The sequence below is a fragment of the Salvia splendens genome, chromosome 9 (assembly GCF_004379255.2).
Source record: "Salvia splendens isolate huo1 chromosome 9, SspV2, whole genome shotgun sequence".
In the NCBI taxonomy this organism is placed as follows: Eukaryota; Viridiplantae; Streptophyta; class Magnoliopsida; order Lamiales; family Lamiaceae; genus Salvia; species Salvia splendens.
Window position 1 is genome coordinate 22,400,720 of NC_056040.1, and position 25,722 is coordinate 22,426,441.

The window sequence follows — 25,722 nt, forward strand, 5'->3', positions numbered from 1 at the left end:
GGGATGGCAGGGGATGCAGGGCGGGCAGGGGGTACCGGGGATGCAACCCGGATTGCAGATGATGTCGGGGTGGCAGCCAGGGATGCAACCCGGGATGCAGGGGACGCCGGGGGGGACAATGTCTATCGCCCCAGTTTTGATTTTTTGACTGCTTCTTCGCACACATCAACCCCATCGGAGACGCAGTTCACTGGGTGTGACACTTCCTCCTTAGAGGAGTTGGGGATAGATCTCGAGGATGCGGACACTCCCGTTCAAACGGGGGGAGTAGGGCGGGGTTGGGGAGCACCAAAGAAGAAGAAGGGCAAGGGGAAGGGCAAAAGGATGGTCGGCGAGTCGTCGCAGCCGGCTGATGATGACAGCCCGTCACAGAGAAAGTGGACGGATGCGGAGAACGTCGCGCTGTCTAAGGCTTTGGTGAGTGTCTGCGATGATCACCTACATTCGAACAATCAGAGGATTGTCAACTTGTGGGCTAAAATATCAGCAGTCTACAAGGCATTTTGCCCGGAGGGGAGGCCACACAGCGGGGAGGAGTGCCGGAAGAGGTGGGACCGAATCAGGGCTGCGGTCTCCCGATTTTCAGGCTTGTACACCAACGCCCTCCGCATGCAGACCGGTGGTCAAACTGACGAGGACTGCAGGAGGATAGCGGAGAAAGCCTTCCCCGTGCCCGGGCTTTATAAGGAGTTCACCTACTGGAATTGCTATGAGGAGCTGATGGACTCCGAAGAAGCAACGACTGAACTATGACGGTGATTACAGCGGCAGAAGCGGCGGTTCCCACGACCTCCCCGAGGATGTTCAGGAGTTCCCGTCCCCTCCATCGTTTACTCGCCGCACTCGCCCGGTTGGTCAAATGCGGGCGCAACGGGTAGCGAGGGGGGTCGCCCATGGGTCCCAGGAGGTCCAGTCGTCATCCCCCCTATTGGCACGTCGCCAACCGAGCTCGCCTTCTTCGCGCGTCAACAAATGCGGGCTTAGATGCACAAGATCTTAGCTGAATGGAGGGCGACAACTGACCTTGTGGAGAAGAGGTTTCTTCACTCAATGCTCGTGAGTATGCGGGTCGATTTGGATGCCGCCTCGGCACAGTTGGGGGGCTCAGACGCGGGCTCAGATGCCGCAGATTTGAGGGTCCCGGATAGCGGCGACAAAGGCGGCGACGACGGCGACGGCGAGGACCACGAGGAGTGAGGCGGAGGCGGGGGCTCGTGTGTGGAAGAGGGGTTTTTTTAATTAATGTATTTTTTTAATTAATGTACTTTTTTAATTTAAATATTATTATCAAATTTTTCTGTATCTGTGTCGTAAATTTAATTCCGTATTTTGTGTGATTGTTAATTATTGGTTTTTTATAATTTTGTTTATTGTGGCTAGCCTATTACTTGTCAAGTTATTTGTCCTGATGACGTGCCATGAGTAGTTTTAATCCTGATGATGTGGCAGGAGGAGTTTGTGGCTAGCCTATGTCCGACCTATGACTAGCCTATTCTTAGAGCATCTCCAATAACCGGCGTCAGCCGATTTTTCGCCGACGCCGGTTTGACGCCGAACCATTGGAACCGGCGTCGGCGAAATCGGCGTCGCCATGCCGATTCCCGCGCTGACGCCGGTTCCGACGCCGATCCTCACGGGCGCCATTGTGCGTCCCGGATCGGCGCCAAACCGGCGTCGGATTTAAATTTTTTTTTTAATTCGAATTTTAAAAATTCGAATTAAAAAAAAAAAATTTAAAAATACTATTTATTTATGAAAATTGTTTATAATATTTAAAAACAATTTTTACAAATAAATTTATACAAGAAATTCGTAATAGCCCATATATATTTAATGTGCTTGCGAATTTTGAAACCATTCTAGGTTGTCTCTCTTTTATAGAGACATCCTTGAATGTTTTATGTTCCACATTCGATGTGGGACAAAAATCACTCTAGGTAGTCTCTCTTTTATAGAGACATCCTTGAATGTTTTATGTTCCACATTCGATGTGGGACAAAAACCACTCTAGGTAGTCTCTCTTTTATAGAGACATCCTTGATTGTTTTATGTTTCACATTCGATGTGGGACAAAAATCATTCTAGGTTGTCTCTCTTTTATAGAGACATCCTTGAATGTTTTATGTTTCACATTCGATGTGGGACAAAAATTATTATAGGTTGTCTCTCTTTTATAGAGACATCCTTGAATGTTTTATGTTTCACATTCGATGTGGGACAAAAATCATTCTAGGTTGTCTCTCTTTTATAGAGACATCCTTGAATGTTTTATGTTTCACATTCGATGTGGGACAAAAATCATTCTAGGTTGTCTCTCTTTTATAGAGACATCTTTGAATGTTTTATGTTTCACATTCGATGTGGGACAAAAATCATTCTAGGTTGTCTCTCTTTTATAGAGACATCCTCGAATGTTTTATGTTTCCATATAGAAATATTGTACTTTTTTAATTGTACTTTTTAATTTTTGTACTTTTTTTAAATTATTGTACTTTTTTTTAAAATTAATGTACTTTCTAAATTTTAATAGTATTATTCGAATTTCCCGTATTTGTCTCGTAAATTAAATTCCGTATGTTGATACGAGTGTAAATTAAATTATATAATTGTTATTAGTGATGTGGATAGGTAGTGTGAAGGCTATGTGAGGGCTATTTGATGTCCAGTTGATGTGACAAGCTGATGTGGCAGGAGAATTGTAGTGCTGATGATGTGGCAGTGTGAAGGCTATTTGATGGCTATTTGACGTCCAGTGCTATTGGAGTTGCTCTAGACCATAGCTTCCATCCCTGCCATTACATGACTTCAATAAACTCCAGAAATCTAGCTAGTTTCTGGACTTCCAAATGACTGCAACAATGTCAATTGCTATTTCTACCCCAACATCTTCTTTATTGCATTCTTCTTCTTCAACTCGGAAGATCCCATCTTTGTGTTATTTCTCGAATTCCGCAATTCCAATCCCTAAAAATGCAATCTTTCAGCATATTAAATGCGTGCCCAGCTTGGGTTTAGCTCAATGGAGCGGCCTGAAGAATATGGGGGTTTCCACTTCGCAATATCCGGTGAAGATAGGTAGCCATATATTTTCCCCCATTTTTCAGCTTCTGGTGTTTATTGATTAATATTCCTGATGTGTATCTAAGCTGGGAAAACCTTTGGTTGAAGTGTGATATTTTTAGTTCATTTTGTAAAGTTAAAATCTTTATGTGCTGCTGAATCTATGAGGTGTGGTGTTTTTGTAGCGAGGAAGGGGAAGTGTAAAGGTAAAGGAGTTTATGCTTCTTTATTTGGAGTTGGGGCACCTGAGGTTCTTGTCATTGGGGTTGTGGCTCTCTTAGTTTTTGGGCCAAAAGGTCTTGCTGAGGTTAGCTTTTTCTTTCTGTTTCCCCTTTTCGTTTATTTGCTGGGATTTGGCTTATGTGTTGGGAATCTGATTCTGAAACACTATACCGGTTCAATCATTTCTCGCTGATTTTATCCGACAACATTCTCGATTATAAAGCTTTGCCTGCTGATTAATGTAAAGATGGGAAGATAATGATGCTACTCGGTTTCGGATAAGGGACTAATGTCATCTGGATTCTTGTTTTTTGCTTCTGCTTGAAACGACACGCACTGTGTAGTCAAAATGCTTTGGCTTAGATGGTTTTAGGTTTATATAGGTAGTGTTGACCCCCTCAATTTGTATCTGATAACTTTAGTTTGTTGCTCTGCAGATTATGAAGTAGTTAAGTTAGTTAAAAGCTTAGGATCTTTGGATCTTCTCTCATAGTAGCCACTTCAGGTCCTTGAGATTTATGAGGCAAGCAGTCATTTCTTGGATTTTTTCTGAATCCTGGAGAAGTTCAGCTGGATCGAGCCTTGTTTATGTATTAGCAATAATGACACGAAAATTTTGGTGACACCATTACAAGCATCCGTGGTGGATAATTTAACTCCTAGCATATAGAGTAACACGATGATGTGCACTATTCTCTGCTGCTATCACATAACATTATTGGGACATTACATTTTTGTATAGTGAGTAGTTTGTATAGTTCTTCTTTAAGATGAAGCTAAGTAGATAGTCAGTACAAGTTTTCTTGGCTGAACCAAAGTTTTGATCGATATAGGACTTAGGTGAAGAGCAAGGTGTAGAGTCATGCTCATGAATTCTAGAAATTGTTTTCTGTAGTGTATCTTAGTATCATTAATGAGTTGTAAGGGTTGTTTATGTAGCAGCCTGGGATTGGAAAGTTTCTACTACTTAATTGAAAAATTGTTGAAATTTCTCTACAATTTGTAATTGCTGCAAATCTTACTAGCCCTTTTATCTTAGAAATGATTGTAGGTAGTTTCATAATCATCTTGGTTCTGAAAAATTAATAGGGTTAAGAATATGAACAAATGTTTGAGTTGTGTGTTGTATGATTCTTGAAAGCCTCTTTTGAATTTCCTACTGTACACGGGATAAGAAGATTTCAAAAGATACACTCTCCATCTGCCATTAATTGTTCCATTTAGGATCAACATGGGTTTTAACAAATGTGTGTGGAAAAAAAATAGTGGAATGAGAGTTCTATTTATATGAGTTAGTTTTATGATAAATTATGAGTGAATTGAGTTTGTGGCATGTGGAACCCACTTACCAAATACAGTAAAAATCAAATGGGACATGTAATGGTGAAATCTCGAAATAGAGAAATGAGACATTTAATAGCGGACAAAGTGAGTACATATTTAGCTGCTGCTACTTTTGATAACAAACCAGCATCACCATTCACCAATATGTAGAGATTCTTCAAAATCGAAACCTGTTGGTGATCAGGTCATTGACATTCCAAATTTGGGTGAAATTTATGAGTCCACTCAAGTGCATGCCCAAAAAAATTGATTTCATTTTCCTGTAACTTGGAAGCTTTTGGGTATTTTTCTCACAAGCTGTATATTATCCAAGTCTAGATTGATGTTTCTGGGCTGATAGCATAGGCAGTGGAAATTTCTAACAAGTTTCCAGTAGAAAAGAGTCTGATCTGATATAGATGTATTCCTAGGTCAAAAAGAAAAGAAAAGAAAAAACCCGGTGCTCCTTGAGGAGTAATTTAAGAAACTCCCTTCCATCCGTTTCCTATCAGTTTTTTTTAAGGACTAGTTTGTAAATTGATGAAACTCATTTCTCCTAAAATCACGTTGCAGAAGCTTTGCATGACGGTAATGTATCTCCATTGACCATACTTTGTGGTGACAGGTTGCCCGTAACCTCGGAAAAACTTTGCGTGCATTCCAACCTACAATAAGAGAACTTCAGGTAGCTGTCTTTTCAAGTGCTGGATGAAAATACATTATTTTGGTTCGTAATCGAGTTATCCTGCACCCCTTGCAGGAAGTCTCAAGGGAATTCAAGAGCACCCTTGAACGTGAAATTGGACTTGATGATATTGACACTCCAGTACCAAAACGTTCGAGTACCAACACAACTCAACCAGAAGCAAATATTGAACCGAGTGAGTACACGTTTTCTTAAATAAAGTTCATTATTTTCGATTTTGTTAGCTGTTCTGGAAACCCAAAGTAATTATGTGTAAAATAAGATGAGTTTATTTATGTAATGTAAAAATTTATTTTTATCTTTGCATTTCACTAAACCACAAAGCTATATACTGATGGGTCGCCTTTAGAAACCGCAGAAGCTCCAGCTGAAAGCGCGTTAAATATGAAGGCCGAGCAATTTAAAGGAGCCCTTTCCCAGCTGAAAAAAGAGCAAGAGGAGGAAGAAAGACTGAAACAGGAAGCCCAACTGGTATCGGAGGATAGCTCTCAAGGTCAGTATAGTCTCTCTCTTTCACACTCTATCTTAGAGACGTTTATAGTCATATACGCCTATTTTCAGATGCCTCTGAAGCTCTGGATGGTCCGAAAGCTCTAGATATTACTGAAGAAACCTCCTCGGTGACCCCTCCCCCTAAAGCTCTAGATACTACTGAAGAAACCTCCTCGATCACCCCTCCTTCGGAGAACCCAAACAGCAATACTCTTCAAGAGGCTGCTGCAGGAGCACCTACCGGCTCAGCTTCAAACACTGAAACATAAAGTTGACTCTTGAGAAAAAGTTTTGGGACGACAACGACGGTGTAGAACATGTAGCGTGACAGTCCTTGAACTGTCTGGACTTGAGCAATAATGAGATGTTTTAGTGTTTTTGGCATTGGTTCCATTATAGTTGTATTTGCATTTCGAAAATTCTTTGAGACTGAAGAATTCAAACTGCTACTTATGTACTATCTGTAACACGTATGATGAAGAATTTGACCAATTTAACTTTTATACCCTATATTTGATGTGATACTTTTTCTTGAAGATGGTAACTGAGAGGGATAAGGGATAAAAGGCTAGGCATGGTTAATTGCAGAGAACAAAGTTTATGATTCTCTTATTTCTGTGTGTTTTACATTGTATACAATGATCTCTTTTTATAGGAGAGAAACACAAGTATATTTGGAAACATATCAATCTATTCTAGGTATAATCACTAATTGGTATTCTCCTAAAATAGATTTATTTCTTTCCTTGATTCTTTCCTTGAATTGTGTCTTCTAGGGTTTGACACCCCCCCTCAAGTTGAGCCGCGGCATCTCCGATGCTCAACTTGCCAAGAACTTCTTTGAACACTTTAGAATTCACAGCTTTTGTTAAGATGTCTGCCAGCTGATCCTCTGACCTCACAAATGGAAATTCTATGACTCCTTTTTCTAGGTTCTCCTTAATGAAATGTCGATCTACTTCCACATGCTTAGTCCTGTCATGTTGCACTGGATTTTCTGAAATACTGATCGCCGCCTTGTTGTCGCAGAATAACTGACTCTTCTGTGTTGGAGGAAATCCTATCTCCGTAAGTAACCTCCGCAACCACATAATCTCTGTTAAACCACTCTTGATTCCTCGGAACTCTGCTTCCGCACTAGATAAGGCAACAACCTTTTGTTTCTTGCTTCTCCAAGTGACCAGGTTCCCCCTACGAACGTGAAGTATCCTCCCGTAGATTTCCTGTCAACTGGATTGCTTGCCCAATCAGCGTCAATGTATCCATGAACCTTCAGATCTCCTCCTTTTTCTAGGAGTACTCCGTATCCTACAGTCCCCTTCAGATATCTTACAATCTTCAAGGCAGCCTCCATATGGTCTTCTTGCGGTTTGTGCATAAACTGACTGACTATACCAACTGCATAGGTAATATCTGGTCGAGTATGTGAGAGATAGATCAACTTTCCCACCAATCGTTGATACTTCTCCCGGTCTGCTAGCTTTGCTCCTTCTTCTATCTTCAATCCATGGTTGGGTACCATAGGAATATCTGAGGGCTTGCAATCTAGTAAACCAGTCTCTGCTAGTAAATCCAGTACGTACTTCTTCTATCTCAGGAAGATTCCCTTCTTCGATCTCAAGACTTCGATTCCAAGGAAATATTTCAGTGCCCCCAACTCTTTCATCTCAAACTCCTTAGATAGATTCTCCTTCAGAATCTTGATTTCCTCTTCATCGTCTCCTGTGATAATCATGTCGTCCACATAGATGATCAGACATGTCACCTTGCCATCCTTCTTCTTAATGAACAATGTGTGGTCAGAGTGGCTTTGTTCATACTCATGCTTGAACATTGCCTGGAATAATCTCCCAAACCATATCCGGGGAGACTGTTTTAGTCCATACAAGGTTTTCCTCAATCTGCACACCTGTCCGTCTCCGAATTCTCCAAGAAAACCTGGAGGGGCTTCCATGTGGACTTCCTTATTTTCTTCCAACTCTCCATGTAAAAAGGCGTTAGTGACATCCAGCTGATGTAAAGGCCAATCTCTGGATGCAGCTATAGACAACAGTGCTCTAACTGTATTTAGCTTGGCTACCGGAGAGAACGTCTCTGCATAATCCACTCCATAGACCTGAGTGTATCCCTTAGCCACCAGTCGTGCTTTATACCTCTCGATTGAACCATCTGCTCGTCTTTTGATTGTGAAGACCCATCGACATCCTACTGGCTTCTTTCCCTTTGGTAGAGTACACTTCTCCCATGTTCCATTCTTTATTAAGGCATCTATCTCTTTCTTCATTGCCTCCCTCCAATGTTTGTGTTTCATCGCCTCCTCAAAGGATTGAGGAATCTCATCCTCATAGAGGGCAGCTTCAAAAGCTCTAGCCATTTCTGTGAGATGTCCCTGCACAAGATTAGTTACAGAATATTGGGACTTTCGTCCTTTCCAGTCTGGAGAGTATCGCCGAGGAGGAACGCCTCTCGTACTCCTTAGCGGTAACTCATAACCCATGTCTGCTTGTTCCTCAATTTCCTCATTCTCCCTGTCACTATTAGTTTCGTCAACAGGAGTAATATTTTCAGAGTTATGACTATTTACCTCAGGATCCCTGACCGGGGTAGATAGCAAGGTGTCGCCGAACTCCTCGTCCTGCACATTGGAACTTGACGGCCCGGCGTTATCGCTAACTGTCTCTGGTGGACCGACGTTTAGAACAGGTTGACTTGGACTCGTCAAGTTTCCCTCCCCCTGACTGTTGTGATTCTCTTCCTGGTTTGGTGTAGGCTCAGGTATTGGTGTAGCTGTAGGTTCGGGTACGGGTGTAGGTGTAGGTTCGGGTATTGGTGTCGGTAGCCAGCCTAGTGAGTCATTTTCCGGAATTTCTGGTCGACTCTCCCCCTGAGCGCTAGGTTGGCTATAGAAGTATTCTCCCTCAACAAAGTCGCAGTTCATGGTGGTATACATGGTTCTTGTTTTAAGATCATAGCATCTGTAGCCCTTTTGATTCCGGCCATACCCTAGGAAAACACATTTAACATCACAAGGGGAAAATTTAGACCGCTCGTGTTTGGGAATATGGACAAAGACGGAGCACCCAAATATCCTAGGTTCTAGAGGAAGAGATGATGGGATAGTGGCTTGGGCAGATAGGATGTCCAAAGGTGTTTTGAAGTCCAGGATTTTGGTAGGGAGAGACGATTTAGAAGGTAGACAGCAGTGGCTACAGCTTCTGGACAAAAAGATTTTGGGATTCGGGATTCGATTAGGAAGGCTCGTGTGACTTCTAAAATATATCAGTTTTTCCTTTCTGCTACCCCATTTTGTTCAGGAGTATGTGGACAGGTGGTTTGGTGGACTAATCCCTTTTCAGTGAAGAAAGACTTCATTTTAGAATTGACAAACTCCCCCATTATCGGATCGAAGGATTTGGATATTGTGTTTGTATTGAGTTTGTACGAAGGTATAGAATTGGGTGAACTTGTCAAAAACTTCAGATTTTATTTTTAAGAAATAAACCCAAGTCATGCGTGTATAATCATCAACAAACAACAAAAAATAGCCAAAGCCCAATCCCCCAGTAACAGGTGCAGGACCCCACACATCCGAATGAATTAATGAAAAGGGAGTTTTCACTCTAGTATTATTTAACTTAAACGAATGTCTATGGCTTTTGGCCAAAAAACATGTTTCACAATTAAAGGTACAAGAAGAATTCAACTTAGGAAAAAGCAGACGGAAATATCCTATAGATGGGTGCCCTAACCGGCGATGCCAAAGCCAAGCCTGCTTATCGGTCAGTCCGTGAGACAGCAACGCAGTACTCTGATGGGACACCACATCCACATAGTACAGTCCGTGTCGTTCAGTGCCACGCCTAACTATCGTCCCCGTTTGGGTATCCTGTAGTAAACAGAAACGAGGCTGCATTAGTAACTTGCAGTTCAATTCTTTAGTCGCATGACTAACTGACATTAATTTGTGAGATAGTGACGGAACAAATAAGCAATTCGAGAGTCGAAGGGTTTGGGGGATAGTGATGGTTCCCGCCCCCTGAACAGGTGCCAGATCTCCACTCGCAGTTTGAACATGAGTTTTATTTGACTTGGAAATACTTTCAAAATCAGACATATCAAAAGACATTGTGTCAGTTGCACCACAATCAGAAATCCAATTTTTATTCTTTTCTCCTATTTCTGAGGTAGATGACATGGCCAAGGCTTCAAAGGAATTTTGGTATTTTATTGTGGGATGTATCACAAGATTTTCACAAGGTTTAGGGGCTGGAATGTGTTTATGGGGAATTTTGGGGAGTTTAGAGGAGTTATTTTCGAAGTGGGGTACGGGGTGCAATATGTGAGGAGTTTTGGGGCTGGAAACAATAGGTCTATGGGGATAGGGTAAAAAACGTGATTTGACAGAACTTGGAGGGTTCAAATGAGAGAACCCCCATTTACCTTCACTCCAAACCCTAGACAGGTCCGCCGCGTTTGCTTTTCCTCCAATCTGCACTCTCGCAGCCGTGATAGTGGCCACGGCCTTCTCCTCCCCGCGTCCGCCATAATTTCCGGTGGTGGTTGGAGTACCGAAGCCACCCGCCGCGTGCTCGGCGTAGGCGGCTTGGCCTTCGACCGCCGCTGCTGCTGATGTCGATGCCCTCGGTCCGCCGTGATTCGCCGCCCTCTGGAGCTTGGATTTTTTCATTTCATCCCACCATTCGGGATACCCATGAATGAGGAAGCAAATATCTTTTGTATGCCTCTTTCCTCCGCAATGGCTACAGAACAATTTGCTTTTATCTTCGTCGCCTTTGCGGTGATTGGCTGGATACCGGGACGGCGCCGGTGGTGGCGGTGGAGGCTGACTGGCCCTGTTGCGGTCGAATACGATCATTCCCGTTCCAATTCAGGAGCCTGGTTGTTCGGTAGGTTTCAATATTCGCGCATTGTCGGCATTGCGCCTCACCATCGCGTATGCCTCTCGAGGAGTCGGTAATGGCTCTTTGTTGATGATCTCCTTCTTGACTGATTCATACCGTTCATCGAGTGCGGTAAGAAACTGATACACCCTCATCCTTTGGGTCCGTTGATTGTCTTTCTCGATTGACGGAGGATGGTCAGCCCTTTACCGCCAATAGCCCTCTTCATCAGGTTGGCCCATAGGGAATAGTTGTTCCCGTTGAGCTTTGTTTTGATGGTTACTTCCCCCAGCGATTCTGGCTGGGTTGAGGGGTTTTTCTGGCTCTGCCCTGATGAAAATTCCTTAAATTTCAGGAATTCGGCAAATTGTGCCGCGAAATCTGGTGGAAAATTGGTTTGGTTTGAAGTGTTTGTGTTATGTGGATCTGTGTTTGAACTCTCGGTGGTTTTCTGACATTTTGTTTGCTCACAGGGCTAAGGACAGACGGTCGGGAAAGGTAGCCTTGGGACGGTGATGAACTCTCTCTGAGTCCCCACCTTAATAACCTGCTCTGATACCATCTTGAAGATGGTAACCGAGAGGGATAAGGGATAAAAGGCTAGGCATGGTTAATTGCAGAGAACAAAGTTTATGATTCTCTTATTTCTGTATTTCTGTGTGTTTTACATTGTATACAATGATCTCTTTTATAGGAGAGAAATATAAGTATATTTGGAAACATATCAATCTATTCTAGGTATAATCACTAATTGGTATTCTCCTAAAATAGATTTATTTCCTTTCTTGATTCTTTCTTTGAATTGTGTCTTCTAGGGTTTAACACTTTTAATCATCGATTTGATTATTAAGCCGCAGTGCTTCCGCGCTGACATTTTTAGAACTACAATGGTGGTTCTGAACATGCACTAATATCATTTGTAGTCCATATTTTTTTAATGGACATTAATATAATTGGTAGAAGGATTTTTGCATTTGTCGAACAAAAATCCCTCTAAGCTATAAGGGATATTTATGTCTTTTTCATAATATAGAACCGTCACTTTGATACATTCATTTCCATTTAACGAGCAATTATTTGCCACATATTTTGATGACTTCTCTCGAGAGAACACATAATAAATGAATGAACAATGTATAGCAGAAATGGCAATTCTCTCTCGTGGGATAAAACATAAATAAATAGTGTGGAGGAATTTTGGTCTAAAAAATGGGTCCAGCGATATTATACTAATTTCTAGAGATATCTTGTGCTATTTTTTAAAGTATAGAGACCGCAGTGCAATGTTCGGGTAGTAAAAGTGCAGTTCTTTTATTGGAAAGTAAATCATTAATGTCTAACTAATTAAACCAATTAATTAAATTTGAACTGTGGATTGCTAAGTTCTAATTAGAATTTTACACACTCAGCTAAGTAGTGCGAGGCAGAGAAAATATGGTGCACCCAATAAATAGAAATAGTACGTAGTTAAGACAATAAAATTAAATTAAAGTCGGATAATTTGTCTGAAAATTTCAGCACACATACATGGAGATAGAGGGACAGCCAATGAACACACACACAGACATAAGAATAAGATAGAGGGCGAGAAAGAAATAACTGTAAAGCATAGAATATGGGTGGTGTTTATTAATTCCTGCTCAAGCCTCCAATAGGAAGTCCTTATCATTATCGAGCTTCTCCATGGCCTTAGCTTCCAAACTGATCTCCACGTCAATGCTCCCTCCCCCACTCTTCCCCGGGTACAGATACACCATCCCATCGAACCGGTTGTTGAGCCCGCTCCGCACGCTCTCCGGGCTGCCCCACCCGAAATCCACCTCGTACACCTGGAACCGCGGCGAGCTCCCCACCGCCACGCAGTTCACCCCCGCGTCCTTGTACCCGAATATCACCGGCTTCTTCTCCCACTCCTCGTTCCTCTTCTCGATCGCCTCCGCATTGTGCGACTCGATCGCCCCCCGAATCAGCCCCGCCCCGAACTCTGTTTCGTTCGACAGGATCAGCCCCGCCCCGGTCACCGTGAATATCGCCTGGATCAGGTTCCCGAAGTAGCTCTCCGGCATTGGCGGCTCCACCCGCTTCCTGCAGTCCGCAAACACCGTGAACACCGTGTAATCCGTGGGCCCCAGCTCCCTCGCCCTGGTCACTGCCTGCCACACGTGTGCAGACAACGACTGGAACGTGGAGAAGGGCTTCTTGTTATTATTCACTCTGGATTTGATCTGGTCGATGGCGGAGGCCGGGAACTTGAAGACCTTGCCGCGGAGGACGGGGGCGGCGGAGGATGCGGAGTTGGCATGCTCGGGGGCGTCGGAGGGCTGGGAGAGGTCCAGCTTCACGCGGGTGTTTCGCGCCTTGGTGCGGTCCAGGAATGGTGGGACCGGGACCGAGGTGGCCCCGTTGCAGATGGCGGCCCACGAGCTCATGAAGTGCCACGTGGATGTCCCGTCCAGTATGGCGTGGTTGAACGCGAGGCCCATTGCCAGCCCGTCTTTTAGCTTCGTGAGCTGTCAATTTTAATTACATTAATTTTTCAACCTCCCATCTAATCACTCTCTACCACAATAATTTCATAACCAAAAGTAGCATTTAATATGGAAATAAATTTTGTACAAATAAAACCAAAATTTAAAGTTACAAAAATCTGAGAGCAACGTAAAGTCAAACGTTCTTGGAAACACTTACCTTGTGATGTTTGAAGCCTTTACTAAAACATGGCATTCTATCTCATGTGTAATCTAGGAAATCATTTTTGCATGTGTAATATAAATAGCGGCGAATACTAAATTTAATTTAATTTAATTGATTTGATTTGATTGTGAGCGTTAGTTAGTGGGTAAATGAATTTGACATTAAAAGTTGCACCACGAAAGAACTCAAACCCCAGACTTTTGGCTCCATGCATTAACCTCTTAACTATTTCACCAACTTACTAAATTGTGAGCGTTGGTGTTTAAAGTGTAGTAGGGAAGCATTTATTCAGGCACAACTAAGTTATCTCATTCAACAAAATAGGGGCGTATAGGAAGTGGTTCAACCCTCACCTAAGTCTTCAAATAGTAGGACCCAGAAAAAATTTTATTGTACTACAATTCTAATTCTGATTAGAGAGTTTAGTATAACAATTCATATAAAATTTGAATAAATTTCAAAATTAAATAAAAAAAGAAAAGAAAGGTTAAGTGCCCTTTCATCACTGAAATCCATATCCGACCGCTTATAGTCTTTAACTACAGTACTCCATACTTTCCCTACTACTCAACTCGCGCTCTTAACTACACCATCACTACTTTGATTAATTAGCCTATGATAGTGTATATATATATATGTTTCAGTGTGTATATTATACAGTAGAATAATACTCCTATCAAATCTTAAATCAAACACTTTACTCTACAAATAACACCGGAAAAAAATACCAAAAGATATGTCATTAGGGAACACCAAAAAATGCGACGTCAATTGTTTATAGAGTTCAAATATCATCACTTCCCAACCCCAACAAGTACAAAAATATGTCTTATGATTAAGTATAACTTCCCACTTGTTAATTTGTTCTAAATCAGTACAGCATTTCAATAAGTTCAGGAGCCCAATTTTGTAGCATTTTGATAGTTTATGATATTTTTCCAATAACAGTACTATAGGACTTCACTAAAATAATTTATTTTTTTCCAAAGATCTAAAATGAAAGTAGCTCCAGACCACATAAGTGAAACATTTCATAAGGACTAGAGTAGAGTGAATTAATTAAACTACAGACCACATTATGAATCGAATGAACTAGTCACACACTCACTAACTACTCAAGAATTTAATAGCTAACAGAAGTTGGTAGATAGTAGTGAAAAATAGATGCAATACAATAAATGAAAGGTGAATCAAGAGTATCACCTGCACAGCCAACAAGGGGCGCTGCAGCCCCTCCAAATTCAACACTCCATTATAAGGCAACAGCTCCTTAAATCTGGAGAATCCCTCCTCCGCCGTCAGCTCCGCCACGTCCACATCCTCCGCCTCGGCCTCCACCACCTCCACGCCCTCCATGTGATCGTCGTACACGACCTTAAACACCCCATCCTTATCCTTCTCGAGCTTCCCAGCCAGCTGGTGGAACTCCTCCAGCACTAATTCCAGCCCATCTCTCAGCTTCTCCACGGCCGCGCCTCCATCGTCGTTCCCTCCTTTGTAGAGCAGGAGCTTCTGGTTGTAGTAGAAGGCGAGGTAGGGAAGATCGAATGTCACCAATTGGCACTCTTTCCTTCCTATGGATTTTTTGGGCTTAACATAAGTTGTGTTGAGGAGTTTGACACTTCCCACTTTCTTCTCACCGTTTGCAACTTCGCCTGCCATGCCCAAAAAGAGTTGTTTATGAACTAAAGCTTCAAATTTGGGAATGTTTAGTGACAGGATTTGCTACTTTTGGCTTCCTAATTGGTTCATTGGAGATGTGCACATATATATAATGATAGTGTGGTTTTGTGAGATTTGATGTAGTTGGGACTGCCATTAATTGTTTTCATGGGTGCAGTTGTGAGACATTTATTACATTTTATTTGCCACTGTCTTTTTTGGTGGGAGTTGAGTAAAGATGCTTCCCACATTCACCTATTTTCCCCCACACATCCTTTAGTAGTTAATAAATGTGAAATTGTATTTATCATACAATAAATTACTTCCTTACCCAAAAACAGTACTATGATAAAGTACGAGAAAAAAATACTTATAAAATAAGAAAATAGTAAAAGGAAAGAGAAAATGTAAATTTAATAGGAGAGAAAGGTAAAGAAAAGTGAACAATAAATTAGGAGTAATTTTCCATTTTTAGTATGCCACTAATTTTGATGGACAGGCGAAAATAGAAAAATGATACTGTATTATTTTTCGTGCATGATATAATAAAAGATATTCTCTTGTTTTTTAATGTATCATAATAATATAAAAACCACTGAAAAATGCGTTTATAGAGTTTTGCCGGCGAAAATATTGACCAGTAAAAAGCGTCATTTTTAGTGAACCTCGTAAAAAGTAGTACTCCTATAGTCACCCCGTCTACGATTTAAAGACGTTCACAATTTAAAGATCTACTTTTGTTCCACTTTTTGGTATGTACATTTATATCCATTAACCTTTTCACTCACAATTCATTAACTTTATTTATTTATTTATTTTATAAAGTTGAACAATTTGTTAAATTAATATTGAGTAAAATTATTCTTTAAATTGTGGACATATGGAGTATATAGTTTTATGCCTAACGTAATTATCATTCTGTACTGGAAAAATTATGGGCGTTTAAACGTAAATAGTGAATGTAATTTTCATAAGTGATGAGTGACTATTGCATTAGTACAATAATTGTGAAAAGGTTGAATGATGGAGTATAATTGATCAATAATTTTTGTTGACTGATCAATATTAGTGATGATTATCTATCTTTTTAGTGATGATTATCTATCTTTTTAAGGTTCTTTACCGAACTTTCAATATTTCTATTTGTTTTCCTCAAATTCTTTTTTAAAATTTAAATACATGGTTATAGTAAAAAAAAAATTTCCAGTTGAACAACTTCGATCAAATTAAAACTAATGTAGACTACCTATGACATATTACCATCTACACGACTGATAAACACGGAAATTGCATGCTTTTTAGGATTAGATTTGACTAATATCGATTGAATGTTATGTGAATTATGTACATTATTCCTTATATATCACTATATATTTTAGTATTTTGACGTGTTTGCTGAGTTTTGAAGGAAAAAGACTAAACATGATGAATTCCAATCAAAATTTCAAGACCACTATTATGTTCGTCTTTAGAAGAGCTTCGGGTGAGTACCTCACACGCCTAAATCAGAGTCTGGTAGAGAAAGTTATAATCATTCTACATAAAATAAATTGTATGCATACTGTTGCACTGAGCGGTCCACTAGAAGCGCGAAATTTTGAGATTTTGGTGATTTTTTTGCCTTCTAAAGCCCAATACTTAATATTTTTTGCCTTCTAAAGCCCAATACTTTCCGTATTAATGATATATTTGAATCCTCCCATATCTTAGTCTTCTCTACACTATAAATATGCCTATTTTGACTTAGAATTAATGGTCTAATAGTTTCTTCTATGTCTAGCTTTTGATACACTTAGATTAGGGTTTTAATTTTATAGTTTCATCTTATGGAGAGGGAGGTAAGTAGCCGAGAATTCAAGAGAGTTTGACTCGTCCTAATTTTAACTAGATCTATCCGTGAGTATACAGTGCAATTATAGTTATGGACAAGTAAGAGTATCGTATCTACGAAGACCAATGAGTGATACAACCTTTGTTTAGAATATATAATTCTTGTCACAAGAGTGTTGTGAGGCTCTTGCAGTGCACATCCGAACTCATGTTAGTATGATATTGTTCGTTTTAAGTATAACTCTTACAACTTTGCTTTAGGGGCACTCCCCAAAAGGTGTAGATGTTGAACTTATATATTACTTCCACCTTTTCTAATTCTCCGATGTGAGATGGTTTGAATACCTACAATCATCCTCTCAAACCAAAACCAAAAGACCAAGAATACACAGGTCACAGACCACCCACCACCACACCACACCACGGGTCTTGATTGAGACCACATAAAAACCTTAGAGAACGTGCAAGCAATTGATCGAACTCCGAGCCACACAAGCCTGCCGAACCTCAACTCTGGTACCAATGTAAGGGTTCGAAAGTGCACACCCGAACTCCCATTAGTACGATATTGTCCGATTTGGGCAAACCTCTCACGATTTTGCTCTTGAGACACTTTCTAAAAAACCTCATACTAATGGAGTAGGGATTGCACCTATATATTGCAAACAAATCTCCACCCATATCAAGACCAAACATGTCATAGGTCACAATAGATCTTGATCGAGCTTACACAGGAACACAGAGTAACGTTTAAGCAATCGATCGAATTTTGGACCACAGAGGTTCGCCAAACCTTGGCTCTGATATCACTGTAAGGGTTTATACTTGTATATTGCTTATATCTTCTCTAATTTTCGAATGTAGGATAGTTTGAAGTCCAACAAGTGTTTTGCAAGAATTACAACTATATATTGGCTGTGGCATTTATAAAGAGCATGGCATTTCGAATCTTATAGCTATCGGTATAAAAAATTTACTTAATTTACATCGGATGCGTTGAATATTAGAGCACTGTCTGTATTTATATGTGTAGCTAGATTCCCATGAACTATATAGAGAGAAAGAAGCTACTTTAATAATTATTGATAAAGGAGCCATGTTTTTGGACTGGAAAATACGTGAAGGAAAAATGAATCAATTCTCCCATCTCATCCTATGTTACAGAAAATTTATTGAAAATACTAATTCCAATATGATTCACAAATTAGTAGGCGAAAAGAATGACGCAGAGGAAGGGCCTATTCGAGCATATCCATCATTAAATATTTTATTTTATTTTTATTATCTTTAGTAAATAAATTTTATATTTACTAGTTCAATTTACTAATAATTTTATTATAAAATTAATAGAGTATAAAAGTAGATTTATATTTCATTAATTTTTTAACTCAACTATTTTCATTTCTTATAATCCGTATCACATTTCATTAACTTTTCACTCATTTTTTTTATAATTTGTATCAAATAAAAGTAAAATAAATCTCGACCTTTTTCATCAATTTTCTTTTACATTCTTATTTATCTGTATCGAATAAAAATAAGATAAATAAGAATAGATGGATGATGTCTTCTGTTTACGGTTTAGGGGCAATGATTAATGTATTCCATCCACTAAATAGTCACTAAAACTGTTTCACTTTTAAAAAGTACAATAAAATACATAATACATAAGCGTACATATAACTGCAGCAAGCCTATTAAATTTAAGAGTGAATTTTAAATTTCTTGATTTTGCATATTTTTGGTCTCTGAATTAAGATTTTTTTTAATCTGAGGACTCTTTAAAAAAAATATCTTCCCTCATCTCATATATAGCCTCTATTTTCTCTCATTTTTTCATGTGACAGTATTATTTATATGACAGTAATTTTTAATAATTTAGAAATATAAAATTTATATGCTTTTGATAAATAATTAAATATTTTATAAGTGTAATTTGATACGTGTATAATACATTTTATATAATATCATTCGATAAACTAAAATAATATTGAAAATGACATAATTTTGTAAAACTATCCCCCTACTATAACAATAAAGACTTTAAGAGCAACACGAGTTTTAATGCACAATTGATAAAGTAATAAAGATATAGAAACAAAATGTTATTGAAATCGTGGTAGCAGAAAATAGAATACACCTCATTAGAGAGCGAAAATTTCAAAAATAGAAATGGATTATTTTTACGTGTGAAATCATTTTCTATGAATCAAATTAGAATTAAGTTGACTGTAAATTTAGTTAGAAGACTTCGATAGATGCTGAAGTTTATAATAAGTATTGGCTCTTTGAAAATTTAAATGTTCGTCTAGTTAATAAAGGGACAGCAAACTGGATCAGGTCATAGACCTCCAGTCAAGAAGTGAGGTCTATTACCGCCCCTAATTAAACATCAACTATGTTAGAGTGTCCACGATAAGGCGCCGTAGTGCCCTATTGCGCGCCGGTAGGGAGCTGCGGTGGTGGTGGAAGAGCCGGGAACGCGGCAGGGACGGCGGTGGCGGTGATCTAATTAATCATATTCTAGTCCAATTAAAATATACCAACAATTGATAAAATAAAGTGATTTGTGGTTGTGGAGTGGTTGGACAAGTTTTTATAGCTGTGCTGACTAGGTGGACAAGTTTTTTATGACTGTGACGTGACTGTTTTGCCTTACGGTGGACACTCATAGAATCCCATTAATTTACAATATACAGTAAATAGCAATCACACTAAACTTTTTGAATTCAATTGAACATATCTAGATTTCCTCATATACAGGAAAATGAACATTTGGCTGAGATTAATTCGGACACAATACCATTTTTTGTTCTTTTATTCGGTTCCTTGATTAAGAATATTCTTAAGCATAATGATCAGATGAATACAACACACTTTTTTATTCTACAATTTCTTCTTCTTTGACAAGTTGATTGTGCAATAACAACAGTAAATGGCCAGCAAGCAATGTATACATCAAATAAGTGGGAAAAAAATACACACGTATACGCTTTACTAATAATCCTCTTCCTCATCAGCCAGATCATCCGCCACGTCATCAGCAATATGATCCTCAAGGGCGTCAACACCTTCTGTGAGCGCGATTCCACCCAAGACCCCTGCAACCGCACCCACAGCCAATCCCGTCCCCATCCCCCCAAACTTGCTTCCCTTCTTCTCCTCCTCCTCCACGTATCCCTGCTGGGGCCCACCATAGAAACTATCCTGCCCGTACCCATAGCTCGGAGGAGGAGCTCTGTACGCGGGATAACCCGACGGCGGGGCTGCATACGCAGGAGCCCCGCCGTACGGCCCCACATACGGATACTCCCTGGCCGCAGGGGGAGGCGGCGCACGATAGCCAGGCTCGCGGACGCTGACGGCGACGTCGAGCTTCCCCTGGGGGCGACCGGAGGGGCGCGTGAGGTGGAGCGTGCGGTCGGCGCGGCGGGCGAGGCCGACGACGTCGCGGAGGGGGAGGCGGGAGGAGCCGATGAGCGGCTTGGTGTCGTCGGCGTGGACGATGTCGACGTGGAGGGTGGAGTCTGATACGAGTATATCTTAATAAATATCTCTCATATCTCTATTATTATATTATCATATCTTTTCCATATCGTTATTATCTTATTCACCAAGTTAGGTTATCCATAGGAGTATTATAAATAGGACTATTGTTATTCTCATTATTCAATCAACGAAATCATAATTATTGTCTTTTATCTTTATTTAGTTTTTCCGTTTAGAATTTTCCGATTGTCGACAGAGCATAGTTTCTCTGCGACTTTCTTTATCTTTTTTCACTTGATAAGGGTATTTCCCTTAACAATTGGTGCTTTCATTGAGATGACTCATGGCCGAAGTCAAGCTTTGTTCTTGGTCGGAGATATCACAAGCATGCGAAGGCTTGCAATTGAATCCAACAGCATCAACGTTGGAGCATATTCTCGCTAGGTTCACCCGACTCGAGACCCGATTGGTTGAGTATGAGCGCAGAGTAGCAGCAACGCTCCCTCCGTTGCAACCCGATCCTGATCCACCCGACCGACCCCGGCTGTACGCGGCCTCACAGCCTCAACCACCGATCCACCGGCAACCATCGCATCCATACCAACCGGACAGCCCCACCAGCACCATGGACTGCTATCATCTAATATCTCACACGTATGATAAGCAATGTTGGAACCAGCCGCCGCAGCCCGTTCACCCACGACGTGCAACCTGCTGGGACCTTCCTGACTGCGGCAATCTGTCTTATGGATATCAACAAACGCCAACTTATGCTCCGGAACCCTACCCATACGCGTACAATCCACCAAGGCAGCAGGGATACCCGGGTTATGATCAACCTCCACCACGGCTGCCTACCAGCTGGGACCCGCCGGGACCGTCCTGTTGGTACCCGCCAACACTGGCCTTTGATCAGCCGTCCTACACCTACATCGATTCATACGCGCCACTGCAAATTCCCTACACCGGAGACCACCGAGAGCAGCCTGACTCCCAGCCCCCGCGGCTGCCATATACATACTCAGAATCACTTGTGCAGCCTATAAATTGCTCCTCGGGATATTATCCGTGGCAGCTGGAGAATTCCCCATCACGTCAGCTCCCCCTCCCTGACCTTCCGCTGCATTTACCATCACCGCCACTCCCGAGTCACTGTCGCTCAACTGCGCTGCTGCCTACTCTTGCCCCACCGCTACCACCACTGCAGCACAACTTCTACACTCAGCCGCCACCGTCAAACGACTACCACCAGCCTCCAAAACTTTCCTCCCAGCAGCCACTGCTAACAGCAGCCCTACCCCGCCAAAATTACTCGCAGGTGCCTCATCCAAAAACCTACCAGCCGTTGCCGCCGCCGTTGATTCTTGATTGTGATCGAGTTAAGGAAGGCTTTGCTGATTCTACCAAAAATATTCTCGATTCTTTAGCTGGTTTTGGTAGAGTTGAAACAGTTGAGAAGATGGAGAAATCCAGTCCGGATTCCGCATGCAAAGAGAAACCGGTGCAAGGTTGCATAGAGGTTGAGTACTCCCGACAATTGAATGCTTCTCGAATCAAGATTCTCCAATCACAGATTGATTTGGGTGATTCCATTGTGGACAACGCATTGCTGGAATTATTGGGTGATGTTGCAGGAATGAATCATCGACCAACATTGCTCGACGGTGATGCACGGTTGATCCCGCCGCGCAATGACACACTATATTTGAGTGTTCTTGGACGGGTTGACAACCTATCCATTTTAGCGCTGAATTTTGATAATCACATTGGTCCTCCTTTGATGATTTTTGATAGGGATGAGGAAGGGAGACGCTTCCCTATTCGGTGTGCATTTGATCCAGGAGGGAATAGCTCGCCAAAGCTTTTGTTCGTGATGCTCTTCATTGTGTCGTGGTTCCCACCTTGAGGACAAGGTGGATTTTAACCGCGGGGGAGTTGATACGAGATATCTCTATGAATATTCCCTCTACCCTATTATTTAGTTAATTAATGATTTGCCATATCTTTCCATATATTTTTAGTATCTTTATTTCTTATTCCCTAAGTCAGAGTAGTCTTATAAATAGGAGATATTGTATTCTTCTATTCCATTCAAGAAATATCATAATATCTTTTATCGTCACTTTATCTTTTATCGTCTTCTTTATTTTCTCGCGGAGCTGATCCCGGGGAAAGCCCGAGACGTCCACTTTTATCCCTCCGTTCTCGTCGTCGTCGGAATCTTGTTAAGGGAACTTATCCCTTAACAATGTTACGGACGCAATTCCCACATTGATTGTGAGAACAACTGATATGGGGTATATAGACTAAATGGGCTCTCTCTCCTAACAGGCTAGTCTTTTGGGATGAGTTATCCCGTTTGGTCTGTATCAATTGGTGCTTTCATTGAGAGCCCAAACGGCTCGGAGTGGTGGCCGGGCAACGAACTCGCCGTGACCAACGAGTACGTTTGGGACCGCTCGGAGTGGTGACCCACGGAGTGGTGGCCGGGCAAAGAATCCGCCGTGACCAACGTGGCCGTGACCAACGAGAACTCGGAGTGGTGGCCTGGCAAAGAACCAGCCGTGACCAACGAGGACGTTGGCCCTTAAAGGAGGGTCGAATGTTACGGACTCAATTCCCACATCGGTTGTGAGAACAACTGATGTGGGGTATATAGACTAAATGGGCTCTCTCCTAACAGGCTAGTCTTTTGGGATGAGTTCTCCTGTTTGGTCTGTATTAATTGCAGTTGATACGAGTATATCTTAATAAATATTCCCTCTACCCTATTATTTAGTTAATTAATGATTTGCCATATCTTTCCATATATTTTTAGTATCTTTATTTCTTATTCCCTAAGTCAGAGTAGTCTTATAAATAGGAGATATTGTATTCTTCTATTCCATTCAAGAAATATCATAATATCTTTTATCGTCACTTTATCTTTTATCGTCTTCTTTATTTTCTCGCAACCCTAGTTTGGAGCTGATCCCGGGGAAAGCCCGAGACGTCCACTTTTATCCCTCCGTTCTCGTCGTCGTCGGAATCTTGTTAAGGGAACTTATCCCTTATCAATTGGTGCTTTCATTCGGTTCTCATCCTCTAATTACGTCATGATGTCACGCAACTATGCCGATTATCAGTCCGGACAGCTAGTTTGCAGAGATTGGCAGCAGCCGTATCAATTCTACGCTGCCCAACAGCCTCCCACTCATAACCAATACGTCGCTGCTCGCTCATGGCAGCAGGACCGTGCCTCCTTCGACCAGCTGGACAGGTACCCTCCGCAGCTAGACCCAGACCCGCCCGACTCTGTGGATTGGTGGCAGCCATACCATCCCTACTACCAGAGCACGCCCGCTGCACGTCAGCCTCACGCGTATCAGCCTCAAACGCAGACCTTTATCACACCCTTCGGACAGCAAATTTCCATCGACATGGACCAAATCGTCCACCAACGAAATCCTGACGCCGGGTATCACCAAGGTCAGCCGGAGTACCAGCCCCCATGCACTCCGTCTCATTGTTCAGATTTTTATGGACAACGTCAGACTCATCACGAAGGATATCATCCATGGCAGCTGAGTTACCATTTGGCCGGACAACCACTGCAATTCGACCAATCACTGAGTCACCCCACAGCGCCGCTCCCTGCCTCTGTCCCGCCACAATCCGGCTACACACATCTGCCTCTACAGGACAGAAAGTTTACTGATTCGGAGCAGCAACGTGATCTCCCCAATAATCCTGACCTCATGGCTCGATCGTTCTCCCCTGCCCAACTAGCCGTCGTAAACGATTACAACGAGAAGTTACGTGTGTATAGATTGGACCAAGCCGCCCTGCTCACCCGTTTGACCGCTTGGTTTGAGGAGAACACTGATGATGAAAATATAACTGAGGAGAACATTGATAACACTTTCACGATGGTATTGAGTGCGGATGTTCCCAAAGACATTCAAGATGTTCCCAACAACATCACCGATGTTTCCATCAAGTCATTGGATGCGGCGTCAGACTTCCAGAAAGATTTGGAGGAGCAACGCGTAATAGATGAGAAGAAGGGTCATTTCATGGGTGATAGAAATCAGATTCTGTCCAAGTCCGACCAGTTTTCAGCTCCGGCGAATGCGTCTCCGTCCATTGTTACGGATCCTATGGCGGCGCAGTCTAGGGTTTCTTTGGCTAATCACAAAGCTAAGGCCGTCCTTAGCAAGAATCTGGTCGCAATCTTGGATGAAGGGGGAGGTGAGATGAATGCCGAAAATTTTGGAAACCTTGACTGCTCCAAAACATCATATTTGCAAATTCAAAATGAAGAAGGAAGGTTTGACTACCACATATTGCATGCAGCGGAAAATAAGGGAAGGATTGTTGCTTCACGCGGAGGAGCGGATTCTAATTCAAATTTGAGCACTCACTCTTCTTCATGCATTATTCTCGAAAATGATAAGGATCAATCTTTTGCGTTTGACCCAGGAGGATTCCTCGATGCTCATCGTTGCTCCATGGTTCCCACCTTGAGGACAAGGTGGATTTCAACCGTGGGGGAGTTGATACGAGTATATCTTAATAAATATCTCTCATATCTCTATTATTATATTATCATATCTTTTCCATATCGTTATTATCTTATTCACCAAGTTAGGTTATCCATAGGAGTATTATAAATAGGACTATTGTTATTCTCATTATTCAATCAACGAAATCATAATTATTGTCTTTTATCTTTATTTAGTTTTTCCGTTTAGAATTTTCCGATTGTCGACAGAGCATAGTTTCTCTGCGACTTTCTTTATCTTTTTTCACTTGATAAGGGTCTTTCCCTTATCAGAGTCTTCGATGGGGGAGTCGAAGGGGATGAGGAGAGTTTGATCCCAGGTGGGGGAGGTGTCGCCGTCGGAGGCGACGTGGGTGGAGGACTTGGCATTGGGGTCGACCCACGCGACGGCGTAGGGCTTGAGGCTGCCGTGGCGCCAGTTGACGTTTTTGAGGTCCTTGGCGGAGGTGATGGTAACCTCCACTTGGTAGCGCCCCGCCATGATCACACACTTGCTTTGCGAGTTGATGTTTGGTAATTTGGGAAATTATAGGCAGCTGGAGTATATATATATATATATATATATATATATATATATATATATAATGGGATTGGAAATGGAGATGCACAAGTGCTAGATTATTCCATATCTTTCGGATTTGGAATTACTATCTTACCCTTTCTAAGTCATTTTCGTGTTTATTTTAATAATACACAAATAGTACACAATTTATTTTGTATGGTAAGTAGAAAAAAAATAAAATAAAATATAAATAATTATGTTTCTATTTTTAGTAATGAGTCATCTTGGACGTGATTAG

The 25,722-nt window shown here is 41.5% G+C and overlaps 4 protein-coding genes across 5 annotated transcripts; 1 reads left to right on the forward strand and 3 right to left on the reverse strand.

Moving 5' to 3' along the window:
- The first annotated feature begins 2,775 nt into the window (after positions 1-2,775).
- Positions 2,776-6,313, forward strand: LOC121749774 (sec-independent protein translocase protein TATB, chloroplastic-like). Of its 2 annotated transcripts, none has more exons than XM_042144402.1 (6): positions 2,776-3,075; positions 3,246-3,367; positions 5,231-5,290; positions 5,366-5,486; positions 5,661-5,804; positions 5,873-6,313. In XM_042144402.1, exons 1-6 carry the CDS (start codon positions 2,847-2,849, stop codon positions 6,070-6,072), a joined length of 876 nt encoding a protein of 291 aa, XP_042000336.1. In that variant the 5' UTR covers positions 2,776-2,846; the 3' UTR covers positions 6,073-6,313. The 2 variants fall into 2 exon arrangements, with proteins under 2 accessions (XP_042000336.1, XP_042000338.1); XM_042144404.1 differs by having other exon boundaries at positions 5,670-5,804.
- Positions 6,314-6,902: 589 nt separating this feature from the next.
- Positions 6,903-7,325, reverse strand: LOC121749311 (uncharacterized mitochondrial protein AtMg00240-like). The gene has a single exon (XM_042143892.1). The coding sequence runs from the start codon at positions 7,323-7,325 to the stop codon at positions 6,903-6,905; it is 423 nt and encodes a 140-aa protein (XP_041999826.1).
- A 4,843-nt stretch (positions 7,326-12,168) lies between these two features.
- On the reverse strand, positions 12,169-15,175 carry LOC121747063 (BAHD acyltransferase DCR-like). The gene is made up of 2 exons (XM_042141048.1): positions 14,602-15,175; positions 12,169-13,214 (listed from the first exon to the last, which is right to left on the reverse strand). Exons 1-2 carry the CDS (start codon positions 15,058-15,060, stop codon positions 12,345-12,347), a joined length of 1,329 nt encoding a protein of 442 aa, XP_041996982.1. The 5' UTR covers positions 15,061-15,175; the 3' UTR covers positions 12,169-12,344.
- Positions 15,176-19,829: 4,654 nt separating this feature from the next.
- Positions 19,830-25,417, reverse strand: LOC121747655 (protein SRC2-like). The gene is made up of 2 exons (XM_042141730.1): positions 25,195-25,417; positions 19,830-20,413 (listed from the first exon to the last, which is right to left on the reverse strand). The coding sequence occupies exons 1-2, from the start codon at positions 25,401-25,403 to the stop codon at positions 19,888-19,890; spliced, it is 735 nt and encodes a 244-aa protein (XP_041997664.1). The 5' UTR covers positions 25,404-25,417; the 3' UTR covers positions 19,830-19,887.
- Positions 25,418-25,722: the final 305 nt, after the last annotated feature.

What these genes read in the sequence shown, in the direction of transcription:
- LOC121747063 (XM_042141048.1), bottom strand. Translation starts at nt 15,060, where the DNA reads ATGGCAGGCGAAGTTGCAAACGGTGAGAAGAAAGTGGGAAGTGTCAAA. An exon ending in GCCCCTTGTTGGCTGTGCAG is followed by an intron (nt 13,215 to 14,601) that starts GTGATACTCTTG and finishes TAAAATTGACAG; the next exon opens with CTCACGAAGCTAAAAGACGG.
- LOC121749311 (XM_042143892.1), bottom strand. Translation starts at nt 7,325, where the DNA reads ATGGTACCCAACCATGGATTGAAGATAGAAGAAGGAGCAAAGCTAGCA.
- LOC121749774 (XM_042144402.1), top strand. Translation starts at nt 2,847, where the DNA reads ATGACTGCAACAATGTCAATTGCTATTTCTACCCCAACATCTTCTTTA. An exon ending in CTACAATAAGAGAACTTCAG is followed by an intron (nt 5,291 to 5,365) that starts GTAGCTGTCTTT and finishes CACCCCTTGCAG; the next exon opens with GAAGTCTCAAGGGAATTCAA. An exon ending in AGAAGCAAATATTGAACCGA is followed by an intron (nt 5,487 to 5,660) that starts GTGAGTACACGT and finishes GGTCGCCTTTAG; the next exon opens with AAACCGCAGAAGCTCCAGCT.
- LOC121747655 (XM_042141730.1), bottom strand. Translation starts at nt 25,403, where the DNA reads ATGGCGGGGCGCTACCAAGTGGAGGTTACCATCACCTCCGCCAAGGAC. An exon ending in GACTCCCCCATCGAAGACTC is followed by an intron (nt 20,414 to 25,194) that starts TGATAAGGGAAA and finishes CGTATCAGACTC; the next exon opens with CACCCTCCACGTCGACATCG.